The sequence below is a fragment of the Martes martes genome, assembly GCF_963455335.1.
Source record: "Martes martes genome assembly, chromosome: 4".
Classification (NCBI taxonomy): Eukaryota; Metazoa; Chordata; class Mammalia; order Carnivora; family Mustelidae; genus Martes; species Martes martes.
Window position 1 is genome coordinate 19,157,100 of NC_137891.1, and position 18,368 is coordinate 19,175,467.

At 45.8% G+C, this 18,368-nt stretch overlaps 1 protein-coding gene across 1 annotated transcript in view; it reads left to right on the plus strand.

Annotated features, from left to right (window-relative positions):
- The window catches only part of SNTB1 (syntrophin beta 1), a 229,726-nt gene extending 216,005 nt beyond the window's left edge, over window positions 1-13,721 (plus strand). Inside the window, exons 5-7 of the mRNA XM_080802965.1 lie at window positions 711-907; window positions 6,826-7,016; window positions 10,220-13,721. Of these exons, the coding sequence (XP_080659091.1) occupies window positions 711-907; window positions 6,826-7,016; window positions 10,220-10,312 (481 nt within the window). The 3' untranslated portion in view covers window positions 10,313-13,721. The remainder of the gene's footprint in view (window positions 1-710; window positions 908-6,825; window positions 7,017-10,219) is intronic.
- Window positions 13,722-18,368: the final 4,647 nt, after the last annotated feature.

The following is an 18,368-nucleotide window of genomic DNA, read 5'->3' on the forward strand; positions in this document are numbered from 1 at the left end:
GATCCCAGGACCCTGGGATTATGACCTGAGCCGAAGGCAGAGGCTTTAACCCACTGAGCCACCCAGGTGCCCCAGTTCGCTTCCTTTTCTCAGGAAGCCTAGTATCGCCAGCTCTTCCTGGGCACAGGATCGCTTAGCACAAGGGCACGGATCGCTGCTGCTTCCGCTGAGTCTCCTGCTGGTTTGCTTGCACTTGGACGCTGTGCGCCCGACGGACACTTCCCCAGAAGGACGTTGGGGGCAGCCAGATGCTGCAAACCACAAGGAACACAGGGGAAGGGAATCTGATGCAGGAAACAGTGTCACGCTCGCCCTGGGGCATACACATGGCCAGGAATGGGACAGAGAGGAGGGAATTGACACATTCTTTCAATTGTTCTCTTTTGCGCTTTCTTAATTCTCTTTTTGGCAGAGCAAGCGTAGTTGAATTTGTCTCATTAAAGGTATGTCATTCAACTCCTCTGCACGTGTCACCAGACGCAGGCCCCCGGGCACCTTTAAGTCCTTCTCTAGCCCTGGGGACGAGCTGGCTCAGCGGAAGCTAGAAAAACCACGAGAAACGCTGGCACGAGAGCAGACCCTCTGGGTCTAGGGCGGAAAACCGAGAGCAAATCACCAATCTGGGAGCTTTTTACCAGGTGGCAAGTCAGGGGAACACAGTGGTTTCCGGTTTGATGTTTTTTTCTCTCTCTCTCTCTTTCTCTCAACAGGCTGGTCCATTCAGGTCCGGGCAAAGGCTCGCCCCAGGCTGGTGTGGATCTGTCCTTTGCAACGCGAACGGGCACCAGGCAGGGGATTGAAACGCACCTGTTCAGGGCCGAGACCAGCAGGGACCTCTCCCACTGGACGAGGACCATCGTGCAGGGCTGCCACAACTCGGCGGAACTGGTCACGGAAGTCACCACAGGTGAGCTCCACCGGCTCTCAGGGCACCAGCACGCCCCGACCTCCACCCCTCCTCAGCGTAGTTCCAGGCTTGGCCTTCTGGGCTGGTTGGAATTCCAGAAGTGAACTTAAATGCTTCCAGATTAGGGCACCGTGTGCCTATTCAAATGTCAGCATTTTCCCATCTCCATTCAAAAAAGAGTTGATCACCTAGAGATTCAGAGGTCATTTTCCTACCTGTGACCCCTGGGGGGGCTTCCTGCAGGCACAAGCTTTGAGGCACTCAGACCGACTAGCAGGGTTCTTGTTTTTAACAGCAGAGACTGACCCTGAGTCATTCATCACAGAGTAAAATTCTTGGAAATAATAATTTTGGTAGCTCACAGAGTTGATGGGGAAACTGGGGCACCAGTTTCTGAAAAAGAGCAGGAAACAGAGGCATGAGTTGGTGGGGGGGGTTTCAACAGCAAGGGGCAAAGCCTTGAGAAGAGACACCAGTGCTGCTGGTCTGAGTGTTGACGCCGAGGCGGGATGGAAGGAGCGCACAGTGAGTGAGGCCCCATTCATGTAGAGCTCTAAGAAAGGACTATTTTTTTTTTTTTAAAGATTTTATTTATCCATTTGTCAGAGAGAGAGAGAGAGAGCGAGCACTGGCAGACAGAGGCAGAGGGAGAAGCAGGCTCCCCGCCGAGCAAGGGGCCCAATGTGGGACTCGATCCCAGGATGATGGGATCATGACCCGAGCCGAAGGCAGCTGCCCAACCAACTGAGCCACCCAGGTGTCCCAAGAAAGGACTATTTACGTGGATTTTTTACATGGATTACATGTTTGTAGAAGGAAGACATATATATATGTATATATATATGTATGTGTGTGTGTGTATATATACACATGTGTATATATATGTATACATATGTATATACACATGTGTGTATATATATATACAGACAAACATATGTATATACATATATACACACACACACACACATGCATATATATATATATATTTAAAGATTTTGGTTTTTTATTTATTTTTTTATTTGACAGAGACACAACGAGAAAGAGAACACAAGCAGAGGGAGTGGGAGAGGGAGAAACAGCTTCCTCGATGAGCAAGGGAGCCTGATGTGGGGCTCTATCCCACGACGTTGGGATCATGACCCAAGCCAAAGGCAGACACTTAAGGACCGAGGGACCCCAGGAAGACCCCTTCTATACCGTCCTATTTATTGAGTGTACTCACGACACGCTAGGCATTTCATATAATGTCTCTTGGTGTTTTCCACACTATGAGAAACAACCCTGTTATGGGTCCAGAAGTCAATGAATCAAGAGGCAATGAGGCAATGAGGCAAGACCAACATTTAAAAAATTAAATTAAATGGAATGCACATATCAGTGCAAATACTGCTTAGATTTGTGGAACTTTGGATTCAGGGCTGTGTGTGTCCCACAACACAAATCATTGCCTTCTCTCATCGAATCCTCACAGTTCCCTTGCCAGTCTGATTTTACCAAATCTGGAAGCAAATCCTTATGAAAGGTTAAGTAACTTGTCCAGGATCTCACAACTAATCAATGTCAGGACCGACTTGAACACTATGTTGTGTCATTCTAAAGCCCATTCTTCATTGACTCCAGGGCCTGCCGAGGCATGGACGCACTGCTGTAGCGCTGGTCAAAACCCAGCAATTCTGTTCAGGCTGCCGTGATGAATGATTCTCATGCCACTCTCCAAATCAGATGATTGATAGGTGATTGATAGGTGACAGACAGATAGAAATGCATCTGTATGTAAATATATAGATAATTTAATTTTTTATTGGCCAAAGATAAAATTAGAGACTAGAAACTAATATGAATTTCAGCTAAAGTGAATAAGCTAAGTATATACTGTAAAATCTTGGACACTGGGACATCTGGGTGGCTCAGTCCATTTAAGCATCCAACTCTTGGTTTTGGCTCAGGTCCTGATCTTGGGGTCATGAGATCGAGCCCGACATCGGGCTCCACACTCAGCACAGGGTCTGCTTGAGATTCTCTCTCCCTCTCTCTCGGGTCCTCCCCACCTCTCTCTAAAATAAATAAATAAATCTTTTAAAAAAAAAATCATGTACATTTGCTAAGGCGGAGTCCACATGAACGCGATGATTTTCAGCAGCCCACACCACGTACAGTTAACAGTGTTGTTGATGCTGTTGCTGCTGGTTCTGAGATCTAGGATTGTTTCTGGTTCTGAGATTGAAGGCCAACCTCTCTTCCACGTCTCCTGCCGTCGCTCATAACGAGGGCGTATGTGACAGAGTAGCTACTTTCCTCAGCAGCAGTCTTCCAGTAAATCCACCTTTCAGTCCCACTGGCTGCTTCTTAGAATACTGTCCCCTTTCCCTCTTCTGTTATCTTTTCTCCTGTTCTTTCACTTCGCGTTGTCTCTGGGGAACCAGTACAAGGAAACAGCCATGGGGTGGGATGTAAGCCAGAAAGCCCCGGATTCAAATTCCAGTCCTCTTTCTTTCTTTCTTTCTTTCTTTCTTTCTTTCTTTCTTTCTTTTTTTAAGATTTTATTTATTTATTCATGAGAAACAGAGAGAGAAAGGCAGAGGGAGAAGTAGGCTCCCCGCTGATCAGGGATCCTGATGTGGGGCTCGATCCCAGGACCCTGGGATCACAACCTGAGCCAAAGGCAGACACATACAACCTGAGCCGCTCAGGCATGCCTCCTATTTCTTTCTTAATCTCTTACTTACTCTTACTCGAATCTCTTGTTTTCTTCATCTGTAAAAAGAAGGAAATAATAGTACCCACCTCACAGAGTTGTTGTCAAGAATGAAGAGAAATAACCCACATGAATCTCCTGGCCCAGTGCTTGACACATAAGCTCTCTCTACATATTATTATTAACAATTAGTTGTTACCCTTGTCATTATGTCCCCAAACCTGTGCTGTCCAGTATGCTAGCTTCTGGTCACGTGTGGCTACTTCAGTGTAATTAATTAAAACTAAATGAATTCCTTAATCACATGAGTCCCATTTCCAGGGCTCAGTCACCCCCTGTGCCTACCTAACGGCTACCATGAAAGATGGTGCCGATCTAGAACATTTTCGTCATGGCCCAGAGTGCTACTGTACTGCTGTCCTCTAGAGGAACAGATTTCCCGTAAGACATCTTAGGTGCAGCGTTTCCAAACAACAGAAGTGAAGTTCTTTTTGGTTTACTCCTAAAACCTCAGATTGCTATGATTCAGCCGTTTGGGGTTGGGGCCTGAGAATTTGTACCTGGTAGCATCCCAGGTGGTATGGCTGCTCCTGGGCCGTGGGGACCTCTGGGAGCAGCACCGCACCAGGGAGCAGCCTCCCCCAGGAGCAACTCCCACTCAGGAGTAGTCGAAAAGATGGGACATGCGTCAGTGTGAGGCAGGGTTTCTCCACATTTCCTCTACTCATGCAAACGTGAAAAACCAGATGTTTTGTAGACTGTCTGCTGCAGCAACTCCAACAAAATGGCTGTCTTTTTGTAATTACCCTGAAACTGATTGGTGCCCCCCGCCATTTCCCGTCATTGCTGGAAACCTTTTGAGAGTGTCCCCAAAGCTCTTATTCTTATGCTGCATCTGTACAGCAAGAAAAACTAGAGCTTTGGACCTGAGAGTTGGAAAACCAGAAAACTAGACCTGATGAACTGATACGTGTAAATGTTGGAGAAGTTCATGCCCCTTGCCACAAATTCAGGAGTGTTCTAGGAAAGAATGGAAAAGGCCAAGGGGATTTGGTTTAGTTTACATTCCGCAGATTTTGCAAAATTTTTCTTTCTCAATAAGCTGAACTCTACTTAGGAAAGCCACGGAGCGGTTGGTGGACCAGCCAAAGGAAACAACAAAGCACTGTGTGCACTGAGCTAGCCTGGTGGTGGGAGAGAAGAAATTCTGCCATGACCGCAGGTGCATCCCGGTTACAGATAGAAAGATGCCTTGTGAGAATTGGGGAATGGGCCTTGTGTTTTAATCAGAGCTTCAATTAACTTGCTAATGTGTTCGATTTGTCCTGTGTGGATTGAGAACATCTTCAGATAATCAGTTCCATTACAGGAAGGCCGTGAACACCAGCTGAGGTCAACTGGAATTGAAAGTAACCACAGTCAGTTGGTTCTGAATGTCTGAGGGCATAGCTTTAAAGTTCAAATACAGAGGAAGAAAAAGGAAAAACCTGTTTAAAGCTCATTCGCCCACTTATTCTACAGGTAATAGAAGTAAAGAGGGTCAGAAATAAGGATTCAAGATGGGAAACCGTACATAGACCCTTGCCACAGTCTTTGGCCATCCCAGGACTTCGGGGATGGCAGGGGTCTGTGGTCCTTCTGAGAAGATGAGATTTATGGAGGGGCTCTGTTCAGAAGGACTCAGAAATCTATTAGAGAATGTAGTGGACCTTTGGGAAATATCAGCCGTTAGTTACAAGTTGGAATATGCCTGGGGGAAGTCGGAGGAAGGGGTACACTTTTAACCAGAGCTCCAGTTAAAAGCCGCCTTATTCCGTGAGCAGATAGAGTCCCCCGTTCCTTTCCCCCAAACCTGGAAGGTCCCCCAGCCGTACAGTTAATACTCTGACTCTTTGCCAAGGTCCCTCTCCACCCCGACTGCCGGAGTTTGAGAAAGATACATGGCCCAGAGTGGAAAGAACTTGAGTTTTGAATTCTAAGCCACCTCCATTGGGACACATTTCACCTATAATATATTAGCTAAGGTCCTGCTTTAGAAGTTTGTGGTAAGGTGGTAGGGTGAAGTTCAGTTTGGTTTATAAAGCTGAGTTGAGCTAAGGATGGGACAGAGCAGTCTTAATGCTCCCTTACTCCTCCCAACCCCCTCTGCCCCGCCTGGTGCCTGACACGGTCCCTCTCCCAGAAAAACGTCTGGTTTCCCTAAAGAGCTTTCAGATGTATGTGAAGGTCTCAGCCAATTTACTTGCCTGCTGGGGTCTGTTAAATGTGGTGTTCTGTGAGCCGAAAAATCCAACCTGATACTTAATAACCTTTTCCAGAACTCTTTTGATCAAAGGTTTAAACCTTTGCAAGTCTTCCTAAATAGGAACTAGGATTCTGGGGCAGTCCCCCGTCAGCTCAGACGCTTCGAGCACTGATATCTTTTCCTAAACGCAGTGAGGACCACACATAAAAGCGGACGGCGGTCCTGATCAAGAGGTGTTAGTTTTGTTCCTTCGGATCAGAGGGTCCCCTGTGACCACCCCCTGAGCAGAGACGGAAAGCAGCCTTCTCCGTGGAAGGGGCCCCGTCTGAGAATCGCTCTGCCGTCCAGCTTCCCCAGAACCCACGATCCTCAGATCGCCAGGGGACATTCTAAAACACTCATTTCTATTTATAAAATGAGATTTGTTGGACTTTTTAAAAAAATAAAAATGGGATTATTTTTAAGCTGCTCACTCCCGACTTCTTCGGTGGGTTACACTGGTAGCAGAATGGAGGAATGCTCACTCCTTTCACCGGCTGGCAGGCATGGCAATGGGGTGTGCATGCGTGCGTGCATGCGTGTGTGTGTGTGTGTGTGTGTGTGATGATGACGACGACGACGACGATGACTCAGAGCTGGCTCACCCTCTATCAGATGTCAGGTCTTTTTTATCCCTAACAAGGCAAGCAGAAGGTAAGTACACCCGTATGGTCAGAGAAAGGCTAGAGCCCAGATAAAATTCAGTAAATCCCAACAAAAGGAATTCTTTCAGCTTATTTCCCTTGGTTTCATGGGTCAAGTTAAATGACAGTATCAAAATCAGTCCAAGGAAAACATTTTCGTGAGCAACGATTAATTTTCACCTTGGGGAGAAATGTGTGGCCGCTCCTGGGACCGAGGAGACGGGCCGGGGTAAGTGCCTGGGAGAATGGACGGACCTGGCTGTGGCTACCGCACTCTCTCCTCTCTCCCCTTCAGCGTGCACCTACAAAAACCAGGAGTGCCGCCTGACCGTACATTACGAGAACGGATTTTCCATTACCACCGAACCACAGGAGGGTGCCTTTCCCAAGACAATCATCCAGTCTCCCTATGAAAAGCTGAAAATGTCTTCGGATGATGGAATCAGGATGCTGTATCTAGATTTTGGAGGCAAGGATGGAGAGATTGTAAGTGTGTTTCTACAGACAGCGTGAGTTCCTATGTTTTTCACTGGGCGGCACATCCGTGAGGGCTTGTGAACGTACCACAGCCGCCTTATTTACGTGGCCATTGACTGTTTACAAAGTACTTGCAAGTTCATGTCTTCTTTGATCCTTGAAAAACTATGATGAGAGCCAGTTATTCCAAAGTTCCTTACTTCGGTCTCATTTCCCACTAGCATACCAACTAAATATTTGAACCAAGGAATCTTTTAGAAAGTTAGAATTAAATTCTTAGCAGATAGGGTCCCACCGGCTTCAAAATGCACCATTTTTTTTTTAAGATTTATTTATTTATTTTATTTGAGAGACAGAGCACACAGAGGGCAGAGGGAGAAGCAGACTCCCCACCGAGCAGGGAGCCCAACGTCGGCTTGATCCCACGACTCCCGGATCATGACCTGAGCCGAAGCCAGACGCTTAACTGACTGAGCCACCCAGGCGCCCCTGCACCATTCGTTTTTTAAAAGTATCAAGTCTCTAATCTAGCCGCGGCCTTGTGCTCGTGTCGGGGGTGCAAGGATGAAAGCTGAGCAGGGCCAGCCAGGGGGAAGGTCTCCGAGGAGCACAGCATGTGGAGAACACAGAGGTGGACCGTTGGGAACAGGGGCGGAGTAGAAGGGTCAGCGGGGAACAAAGAGAAACTTGGTCAGCGATATCCACGTGGAGAGGTGGCCAGACGAGGGCCCAGAAGTTTCGGGCTAATGGCAAATAATGTCTAACAAAATTAGCAAATTTGTCAGTTAAAGTAACTTTTAGACTTCTATCAATAATATACAGATAGCCAGTGTACTTAAATTCATGATTTCCTGCGATCGTTACTGCCTATTACAATAAAAAAAAAAGTGTATTTCTTCAGTTCCATGAAGGGTGAGAATTGCCTGTTCTTTCCAGCAAGCGTAGCTGTTGACATTCTCAGGAAGGCCTAGCATCTCATTTAAGCTGTCAGATGCTGAACTTGTAAGAGGACCTTGATTCTGTAATAACTAGGCTCTCTTTAAGTCCTTCCTAAGTCACTAGGTTAAGCAAATATTCATTGACTTCTGCTTGATTACAAGGATGGGGAATGTATAAAATGCAGAGGTAAACCTCAATTTCAAAGCTCTAGTAATTTCAGTGAAACTTGTGGCCTTCCGCAATCCCTCCCTCCGCCTCCAGCCCCTTCAGTGGCTTCTCCGGTGGGACTGGACTGGGACTTCTCTAGAAAGCATTCAGGGGGACCGAGCAGGGGCTGATGGAAGCGTAGAACAGAGACCACACTCGAGAGCATGAGGCCTTCATTTCAAAGTCTGAGGAGGGCTGTTGTGGAAGGGGCGCCTGGCAGCACCCAGCCCCGGCACCGCGCTTCCTTCCCCCCGACCCCGAGGGGTGCCGCTGGCAGTACAGTGAGGGCAGCAGCCTGCACCGCCCCTGACCGCAGATCAGAACTCGCTTTCAGAGAACAATTCCCAGCCCATCATCTTCCTTTTAAAATGGATCTGTGGGGCACCTGGGTGGCTCAGTGAGTTAAACCTCTGCCTTCCGCTCAGGTCATGATCTCAGTCAGGGTCCTGGGATGGAGCCCCACATCGGGCTCTCTGCTCAGCGGGGAGCCTGCTTCCTCCTCTCTCTGCCTGCATCTCTGCCTACTTGTGATCTCTCTCTCTGTGTCAAATAAATAAATAAAAATATCAAAAAAATGGATCTGCAGGGTTTTACAGGATTTTGTCTTATTGTTTGTATGTTTCAGTAAGTTCAGCCTGAAGCAGCAGTTTGGAAAGACACGAGTGACCTGAAAGTCCATTTTACTCAAAATACTTGTAGTCCAGTTGCTGCCCTATCCATCGTTCGACCCAGTGCTCTTTCCGGAAGGTGGCGGCTCCCTAGCAAAACAAAAACAAGACCAAAACAACCAAAAAACAAAAGGCTCTTGGCCTTAGCCTTGGCTTGAAAAATCAAGGCTATTTTTGCCAGTGAGGAAAATCACTTATGTCTAAATTTCTTCCTTTCTGAAGCCTGTAATTACAACCTGACTTGGAAGATGTAGGCAGGACTGCGCGTTTGCCGCCGGTCCATCCCGCTGAGAAGTGCAAGTTCACGCGCAGCTTCCCCAGGCCTGGTTCTCCAGCCCCAGGCGGCAGGCCCCGCCAGGCCTTTCTTCCCCCTTTCTGGGGAAGGAAGCAGACATGGGCTGCAGGAAATGGAATAAATTGTTCTCTTTCTGTCTCTATAACTAGCTCACCAAATGTCTTGGGCACGTCCTTTTATGTCTTTGGAGCTGGGTCTCTGTCCATAAAATTAGATTCCTTCCAAAAGTTGCATTCCGTGTTTGTGGAACAGAACACTGTGGTTCTACCCTAACTCTGGCATCACAGAAAGTCTTAGAACTTCTTCAGATCTCAGTTTCCCATATAAAACATGCAGATAACGGCCATAAGCTCCTATCGGTTTTGGGAGAATTAAGTAGGACGGTGTGGAGGAAATATTCAGCCCAGTGCCTGATTCATGATTAATACAACCCTAACTTTGCTAGACGTTATTACACACTCAGGTGGCTGTTCCCCAACAGTGTCATCAGCAGAAGAGGACTGGGAACAACTCTCATTCTCTCTGATCACAGGCTGGGCCACATGTAGGAACTGCTGAAAAGAGAAAGACTTTAGCGGGGCTTTAACGGACAGGCGACACACATATTACAACAGTCCAAGGACACAGGACACTGGGAACACAGCCGCTGAGCGGTGTGGCTTCCCCGTTCTGAGTGGTCACACGCAGTATTTCATTGAATACTCTAATTACCCTGTGAATTAGGTAGGACTGGGAAAAGTTTTAAGTGACTTGTCCAAGATTACATATCTCAAAAGCGTTGTTTTTTTTTTCTTCTAAAATGTTAAAACCAGGACTCAAGCTGAATTTTCAGATGTGACACTGTGTCCCGCTTCAAGCTTACCTATCACTATTGTGATACCAAAAACAAACTGTTCCGATAGTCAAGAAAGGCAACATCAACATTTATGCTATTGGTATATGTAAATTTCACAGAACCTATTTTGGGAACAAAGATAGATGTAAGAAATAAGTTTACAGAGTTATTTTTTAAACCTCACTGGGGGGCAAGGATTTGAAACCATAATTCTGCATCAAGCGTCTATTTAGAATCGCTCACGTGCTCTCTTCTTTTGGGATTTCAGCAGCTGGACCTTCATTCCTGCCCCAAACCAATCGTTTTCATCATTCACTCCTTCCTGTCAGCGAAGATCACAAGACTGGGCTTGGTGGCCTGAACCAAGGGGGGATTTGCCTTCGAGAAAAGGAGGGCAGCCGCGCCCCCGGCAGGTGACATCAGACACCGTGAACGGCGCACCAGGTGTGGCATACCGTGGTCGGCTTTGGATCCCCGAGTCCTCTCCACTGCCCCAGACTTCTCTGTCAGCTTCGCCAACAACGAGGGTGGGGGGCGGGGAGGGCAAGAAAACACCACGAGGAATATCAGAAGAAAACTGGCTTTCTAGAACAGTAGAAGGGTAACGAGGTGAGGGCGAATGGGAATAAATACACAACCTGGTTTTGAAATAATGACAGTCAAGGACGTCATGAACACAAGAACTCGTCTACCAGCTCCTAGGCGACAGGTCCACCCAGCTAAGCAAGAACCAAGTAGCTGAAGAATGGACATTTTCACCTCTCTGCCCCCAGTGACAGTGATCTTTTGTTTTATTGTGATTTATTGCCTCCTTCCAATTGAGTTGACTTTCGCTCCTAATGAAAGAGAAGTGCTTCAAAGGGAAACCCACCTGTTCAATTTTAAGTATGAAGTGGCTGTAATTCTCTTCTTAAGGACTTACCTTTCAGTGACGTGGAATGACCCTGCGGTATTCTCATTAGCATATGCTGAGCGGGGATTAAATAAAGCCTCAGCTACTGATCTGAGCTGGAAGCTGGTAGAATCTGAGCCAAAGTAGACTGTTTATGTCGCAAAGCTGTGCGGTGCAGAAGGGGGGGTGTGCCTGAGAAGTGGTCCAGCTGGGGACTGCGCTCACACCACCGTGTGCCGTCTCCGCCGAGCCAAGACTGATAGCTTTACTTAGAGAAGGGAAATTACGGATTTTTTTTTTAAAGATGGTCACTTGAGATATATATGTGGCATATATATCTCATATATATAACATATTATATATATCCATATATATATAAACAATTCACATGAGGTTAACTAATTATCCCCGTTTCGCGGTTTTCAGCAGACGTACTGAGCAATTTATTGACCTTTGTTTCTGCCTGTGCTCGCGTGCATGTGTTTTCAGACCAGTCCTAGCGTAGCCTCATAGGATTCTGACAGCTTCCACAGCTCTTAGGAATTGCAGGGAAATAATATAATGACCTGATATTTTTCTACAAGAATATTTTCAGACAACATAGAGCATATCGCTGATTTAATGCGTTTATTTTTACCTTTCAACTCAAATTCTCTCAAAAGACACCTGTATTATTTGATTTTGGAGTCGCCTTCCTCGAACCTTACAAATTAGCTCTAGAGTTTTTCTATAAGCATTTGTAACTCTCCTTTCCCTTGTACTTTACGCAAACAAATGCTCCCGATTCGATGTGTGTGTATTTTCAGAATTGTCTTTCAGCAACTACCTATGCAAAGAGCTTTCAAAGTCAAAACTGTTCTAAAGGAATGTAATTTTGCCCACGGAGACATATACGTTTATTGAGTTACAAAGCAGCATCCAAAGTGTGTATCAAGTAACACTGGTTCCAAAGGGCATTGACTGAGCGGTGTTTTGTTGTGTTTTGTTGGGGGAGGGGGGCAGTGAGAATAAGAGGTTTGATGATCAAAAATGTGTTAAATAATGGAGGTAAGAAATGTCAAACAGATTTCATGATTGTGGGCCTCCTCAAAGACTTCAATGTATACATTGTGATTCTTCAAGGGGAGACCCCGTGTACCATTCCTACACTTTAAAGCTTACAGAGCTCCTTTCTGACAGAGCATTTTGGGAAGCAAGTGTTTTAAAAAAACAAACAAACAAACCAGGGGTGCCTGGCTGGCTCGGTCAGTAGAACATATGACTCTTGATCTCGGGCTCTTGCGTTCAAGCCCCATGTTGGGTGTAGAGATTACTTAAATAAAATAAAAAATAAAATACAAAAAGCACTTTGGGAAACACAGCTTTAGGTCACTGATTTTTTTTTCGGTTTCCCATTTTAAAATGCTCAAGAGTGAAGTCCCACCTGAATATTATAGGAAAGCTTTGATTCGTTTGTGAATTATACTGCACTCTTTCATTAAGTATTTTCGAAGTCACTGGAATGTTGTCATACAAGAGAATTATGCATTGTAAATAACATTAAAATACATATATTAATGCCAATAGTTCAGTTCAACAATATGTAATCTAAGGTGCTCAGTACTACAGGAAGTATGAGTTAATTACTCATAATTAAACTGCAAAGATCCTATTCTATATTTATAGATGAATTAAAATGACCATAATTACAAATATTTCATCATCACTTGAGTTTTAGACTGATTAATATCTGGGTGGGGTCAACAAATGACATTCTCTGCATTTATAAAAACTTAATTTAAATATTTATATTTTAGAAAAAATACATTTGAATAAATTAATGCATTTTCTGAATTTAAATGTACTAGCAAGAAGTAGATGATTTTACTAAGAAAATTATGTATATGAATCCTTGTTTTTTCCTTCAAAGTTAAGTGTGTCATATCAGAGTGGCTATGGTGAATCAATTTCAAATACTCATTTTTCCTTGTTTCTGAATTGAAGAAATTATATAATGATTTTACACTGTAGATTTTAATCTTGTCTTGATGTGTGTTTCAATGTTGTGAATGACACACAATCAGACGTCTGGATCATGCCTGGGTAGAGTTGGAGAATCAACTGATTCATTTTGGGGAATTTGTTTTTGTCCAACCTGCTCTGTGTTTAATCCGTTTCTTAGTGGAATCAATGAATTATTAAATTCGTGTTTGTCCCTTTAAGGGCCAATCAGTACTAATGACTGATGTTTCAGCTGTACTTGTGGGAAGCCACCCATTTGCTGTTGGTGAGGTTTGGGGAGCCCTAAGCATCCCAGGGATTTAAAGAAGGCCAATAGAAATATAGTTACCAATCTCCTTCCTGACTTGAACTAAGTAGAAGAAAAAAACCATAAACCTCTTAAAAACACCCAGGTAGGGCGTTTAATTCTTTCAATTGATGTAATTAAAATGCTGAAAAATGCATTTGCCTGAAATTAATGAGAAGCCTTTCTGGCCTTTCTTTTACAAATACGAGGTATTCCATCTTGAGGGGATTGGAGTGGACCGGGGAGAGGGAGTAATTTTTGAATGTACATTGAGTTAAAAAAAAAAAATGTGCCTATGTTTATAGCACCATGGATGTCATGTAAAATTTATATATGAATTAAATAAATATTCACCTCTGAATATGGTGGACCGACTGGTGGTTTCGCCAAAGCCACAGAGGGAGTGTGAAGACACAACTTGCTGATCTCTTCCTCCAGGACTGGCTCCAGAAGGTGCTAATGGGTAAAGGAGGATGCCGCTGGAAAATTTGGTGGGGGGGGGGGTTGTGTATAATTTCAGGATGGGTCTGCATCCGGGATATGGGGATGTTGGCTCTCATTTTAAATAAAGTTTCATGGAATTTAACCTGTACACCAAGCTCCAAATACTTAAGTTCTCTGTCCTACTACAACTTGGTTTGTGTTTAAATTGCTTATAATTAATCTTAGTCTATGGCTGAGAAGTCTTTCTACTATTTGAAAATTTAGTAGTAGTGCGATTACATTTAGAACTGTAGAATCTCACTTTTGAAGAGACTTCAGAGGTCATTAAGCCCATTAGTGCCCAAAGTTTATTTATAATTTTAGCAATACTATCCTAGGATCTTAGGGTATATGATTTGCTAGTAACAGTGCAACACAATATCTATCTATCTATATATATATCTATAAATGAATGTGCACCAATTAAATTTTTTTAAGAAGTCTGTACCACCCGGAGTTATCCCACATACACTCCTGGTCTAAGTAGTACATTTGGGGGAATGCTGACCTTGTATATGCATCCCTTACGGTTCATTCTGCCTGACATGGAAAGTTTCCAGCTATGGGATGAGAGCTCCTTCTTTCCCAAGGCAGGTCCTTCCACTGCTGGATGGTGAGAGTTGTTGCAAAGTTCTTATTCTTAGAGCCAAAATTTAGGTCTGCCTTTCAGTCATGACCCTGTTCTACCCTAGAAAACACTGGAAGTCTGATCCCTTTCCCACATGAATGTCTTATAGGATAAAAAGACATATCAGGGCTGGGGGATACCAGGAAATAGAAAATGATCTGAAAATGGCTTTAAGTAGGACACCTCAAATTCCTTCATTTTATCTTTAAAGAACCGATTGGCCAAGATTAAAATTCTCCGTACTACCTAGTGGTGGAGAGTGATGGGAAAGCAGACATTTATTTATAAGGCCGTGAGTAGGTCTGAATTTGGCAATAATCTGCAAGGTTATCTGGCAATATCTAGAAAAATTCTAACCTGCATGTACCTTTTGACTGTAAGAATTTATTCTATAGATAAAGTGCACAAAGACTAACATGTAAGAATCATCCTGGTGGCATTTGTTGTAAAATGAAGCTAAAAGGGTCAGGAAGATCATTAAAAGCCAAACAAATCCCAGCACGCAGATGCACTAGATTCCGCAGCGTGACAAGGACCCACCTCTTAAGTGATACTGTGACAAAGTTCCTAAGGGCAACTTCTGCAAAATGCAGATATAAACACAGACGTATGGATACGCATATGGATTCCGAGTGTTGCTTAAAAGGTGATTCTCCAGAAGAACGGCACCTGCCGGGTCGTGTGGGGACTCTGTGCTCGTGCTGCTTTGTCTTCACGACGATGGGGGGCGGGGGAGACACTTGGCCTTCACCGAACAGGAGCCACTGCCAGTAGCTGTCCTGCAACGGGACAGTCCCCGCATCCAGGGGGGACCGTTTCCCACACAACTGTTTGGTCCTCGGAGTTGTTCGGGTAGGTGGAACCCATGATCATCTAAGCCTAGACCCCGACTATATTTTACACAAGAAAACATGTTTTCACCGATTCGATACATTCTGAATTTTCTAGGTATGGACCTACCATGTATATGGAAGGAAGACGGTGGTTTGGGTTCGTTCAGGGCATTTTATCAAACGTTCTATCAGAACGAGTCACCCAGAGCCAGTGTGTACGCGGTGCTCGAGTCACCGACACGGAACACCTGACTCCGTGTATACGCACCTCAGGGACACGGGGTCTGAGTTACTTTACCTTCCAGCGTGGTGGTGCCCCAGCATCTCCATCTTGAAGTGCCTCGTATTTTATGATCATGACTTTCCTTTTCTAAACTTCTTTACCTTACAGTTAGGGACTATCGATTTTAAACAGTCCTGAGCGCACGGAGGCTCAGTGCCGGGCACAGCAGATTCCCTCCATGCCACTGTCTGGCGTCCGAGACGCTCCGCTGCTGGCCCGAGGCCCCACCGCGCCGGCTTTGCTCGCCCCGAGGGCTTGTGCCGCTGGGACCCGAGCCGCCGCTTGCTCGGAAACGCTGCCCCTCCGAGCCCCGCGTCCGCTGGCTACGGCCACCAGGCAACCAGGCAAAGGAGATGCATCCTCGCATCTCTGGGTTTTGCCATCAATTCCAGACTTGGGCGAAGAGCCACACACCGCAGGCCATAAGAACTGGTGTCCTGAGCGGCCACGAATGACCTGAGCAGTCTGACACTGCTTTGGGGGGGCCAACAGGAGCTCATAATAGGAAGGAGCTTAGTGGGAAAGGATTGTTCTTCTTCCTTCTTGTGTACTTCCCCCGAGACATGGTTTCTGCATACGCTGTGTGCCCCGAGACACTCCCTGTGACTGAGAACACACCCGCCGGGGGACGGGCTGTGTTCTTTGAGCCGGTTACAGGGCAAGCCGCGGCCCGTGCATCACGTGTCACCTGCTCGGCCGGCCGCCTTCCCCACCTCTTCTCCCTTTTCCACTTCACTTCTCGGGGCCCTGGAATTGGACATTCCACAATCATACCTTACACAAAGATCCACTCAAAATGGATCACAGACCTAAATATATGAGATAAAACTATAGGGTGAAAAGATAACCCACAGAATGGGAGAAAAATGTCTATTAAGTCATATATCTGATAAGGGCCTTGAATCCAGAATATGTAAAGACCTCTGACATTTGAACAACAAAAAGACAAATAATCCAACTAAAAATGGTCAAAGGAATTGCGTGGACAGTTCTCCAAAGAAGATACGTACATAGGCCAACAGGCACATGAAGAGATGCTCAACGTTAGGAGTTACCTGGAAAATGTAAATCAAAACCACAGTGAGATCCCTCCTCACACTTCATGTCATTTGTCAGAAAGACAAATAATTACAAGTACTAGAAAGGATGCTGGGAATTTGGAACCCTAACACGTTCATGGCCGGTGGAAAGGTCGGATGGTACAACTAGCTGCTTTGGAAAACCATGAAAACAAAAAGGTTAAATGTGGAGTTATCGTACAGTTGAGCAGTTCTACTAGGCACCTACCCAAGATAATGCAAAATGTATGTCCACGCAAAACACTTGTTCACAGAGTCCATAGCTGCCTCATTCGTAATCGCCAAAAAGTGCAAGCGGCCCAGATGTCCGCGAGTTGGTGATCAGCAAAATGTGGCTGATTCACACCTTGAACGATTCAGCTCTGAAACAGGACGGGGCCTGCCACAGGCTACTGCACCGAGGAACCTTGAAAACCTCACGCTAAGAGAAAGAAACCAGACACACAAGGCCATGACTTGTAGGAGTCAACGCACATGACATGTCCGGGAGAGGCAAATCTGGAGAGACATAAAGTAGATCAGTGTCTGCCAGGGGCTGGGAGGAGGGAGAATATGGAATGACGGCTAGTCGACACAGCATGTCTGTTTGGGGGGGATGGAAACGTTCTGGAAATAGCCGTGATGGCCGCAAGACTTTGTGAGTGTACCAAACCCACCGAGTTATGCACTCTACAGGGTGAGTTTCATGATGTGTGAGTTACATCTCAAGCTGTAGGCTTTTTTTTTTTTTAAGATTTTATTTATTTATTTGACAGAGATCACAAGTAGGCAGAGAAGCAGGCAGAGAGAGGAGGAAGCAGGCTCCCCGCTGAGCAGAGAGCCCAATGCGGGGCTCGATCCCAGGACCCTGAGATCATGACCTGAGCCCAAGGCAGAGGCTTTAACCCACTGAGCCACCCAGGCGTCCCCGCTGTAGGCTTTCGATGTCTCACGTTCTAGTCTAGTCCCTTAGATGAGAGCCACACCCACAATCCTTTGTCAGGACAGCTCTCTCTTCCCTTGGGTGGCAGGGTGCCTGGGGGACCCGCCGTCCCTGCGATTCTTCTTCTTCTTCTTTTTTTTTTTTTTTTATTTATTTGACAGACTGAGATCACAAGTAGGCAGAGAGAGAGGGGGAAGTAGGCTCCCCGCTGAGCAGAGAGCCCGATGTGGGGCTCGATCCCAGGACCCTGGGATCATGACCTTAGCCGAAGGCAGAGGCTTTAACCCACTGAGCCATCCAGGCGCCCCCACCCCTGTGATTCTTAAAAGCCCTTCTGTCTAGCAGGGAGGGTCTGCTTTGAAATCACTAACCATAAATATTTCCAAGGTCTTAAACAAGGATTATATAAGCACACCTTAAATTCGATCTTTTTCCTTTGAGACACTTTTGCTATCGGAGATGCTGGAAGTGGGAAACCATTTTAGTTTCAGAATCCATAATGCCCTCAGCCCTCAGGATTTCCTCTAAACGCTGGAAAGCCACCACAGTTCCTGCTCCGGCTCATCTCTCTTTTCCTGCGTCTTACACATTCAGCTGAATGAGCAAATGGTCCACTGACTCTTTTTTTTTTTTTTTTTTTAACATTCTGCCTAGAAATAACCAGAAGAATCCATGAGTTCGTTAGATGCAACTTATTTTCCAGCTCCTGCGGGCAACAGTGTTGCCAAACGTACCATCTCTGCACAATGCAGCTCAGCTGTGGGGCCCAGTGGCTCCCCCCTTTCCCTCCTTCCAAACTCCTCATCTTAAAGAGTGAGAGCTTTCAGCATCGTCCCCCGCCCCCGGGAAATAACGCCCCAGCATAGCTGCTGTCGAAGTCCCGTGTCTGCCCTCTTTCGCGTTTGCCTTGGAAGGTCCCTGTGATGCTCGCCCTGTGTAAAGGCAGAGCAACTGGCTGGCAGGCGGGGCTCCTCGTGGGAAGCAGAGCCCCCAAGTTCACGCCACTGCCC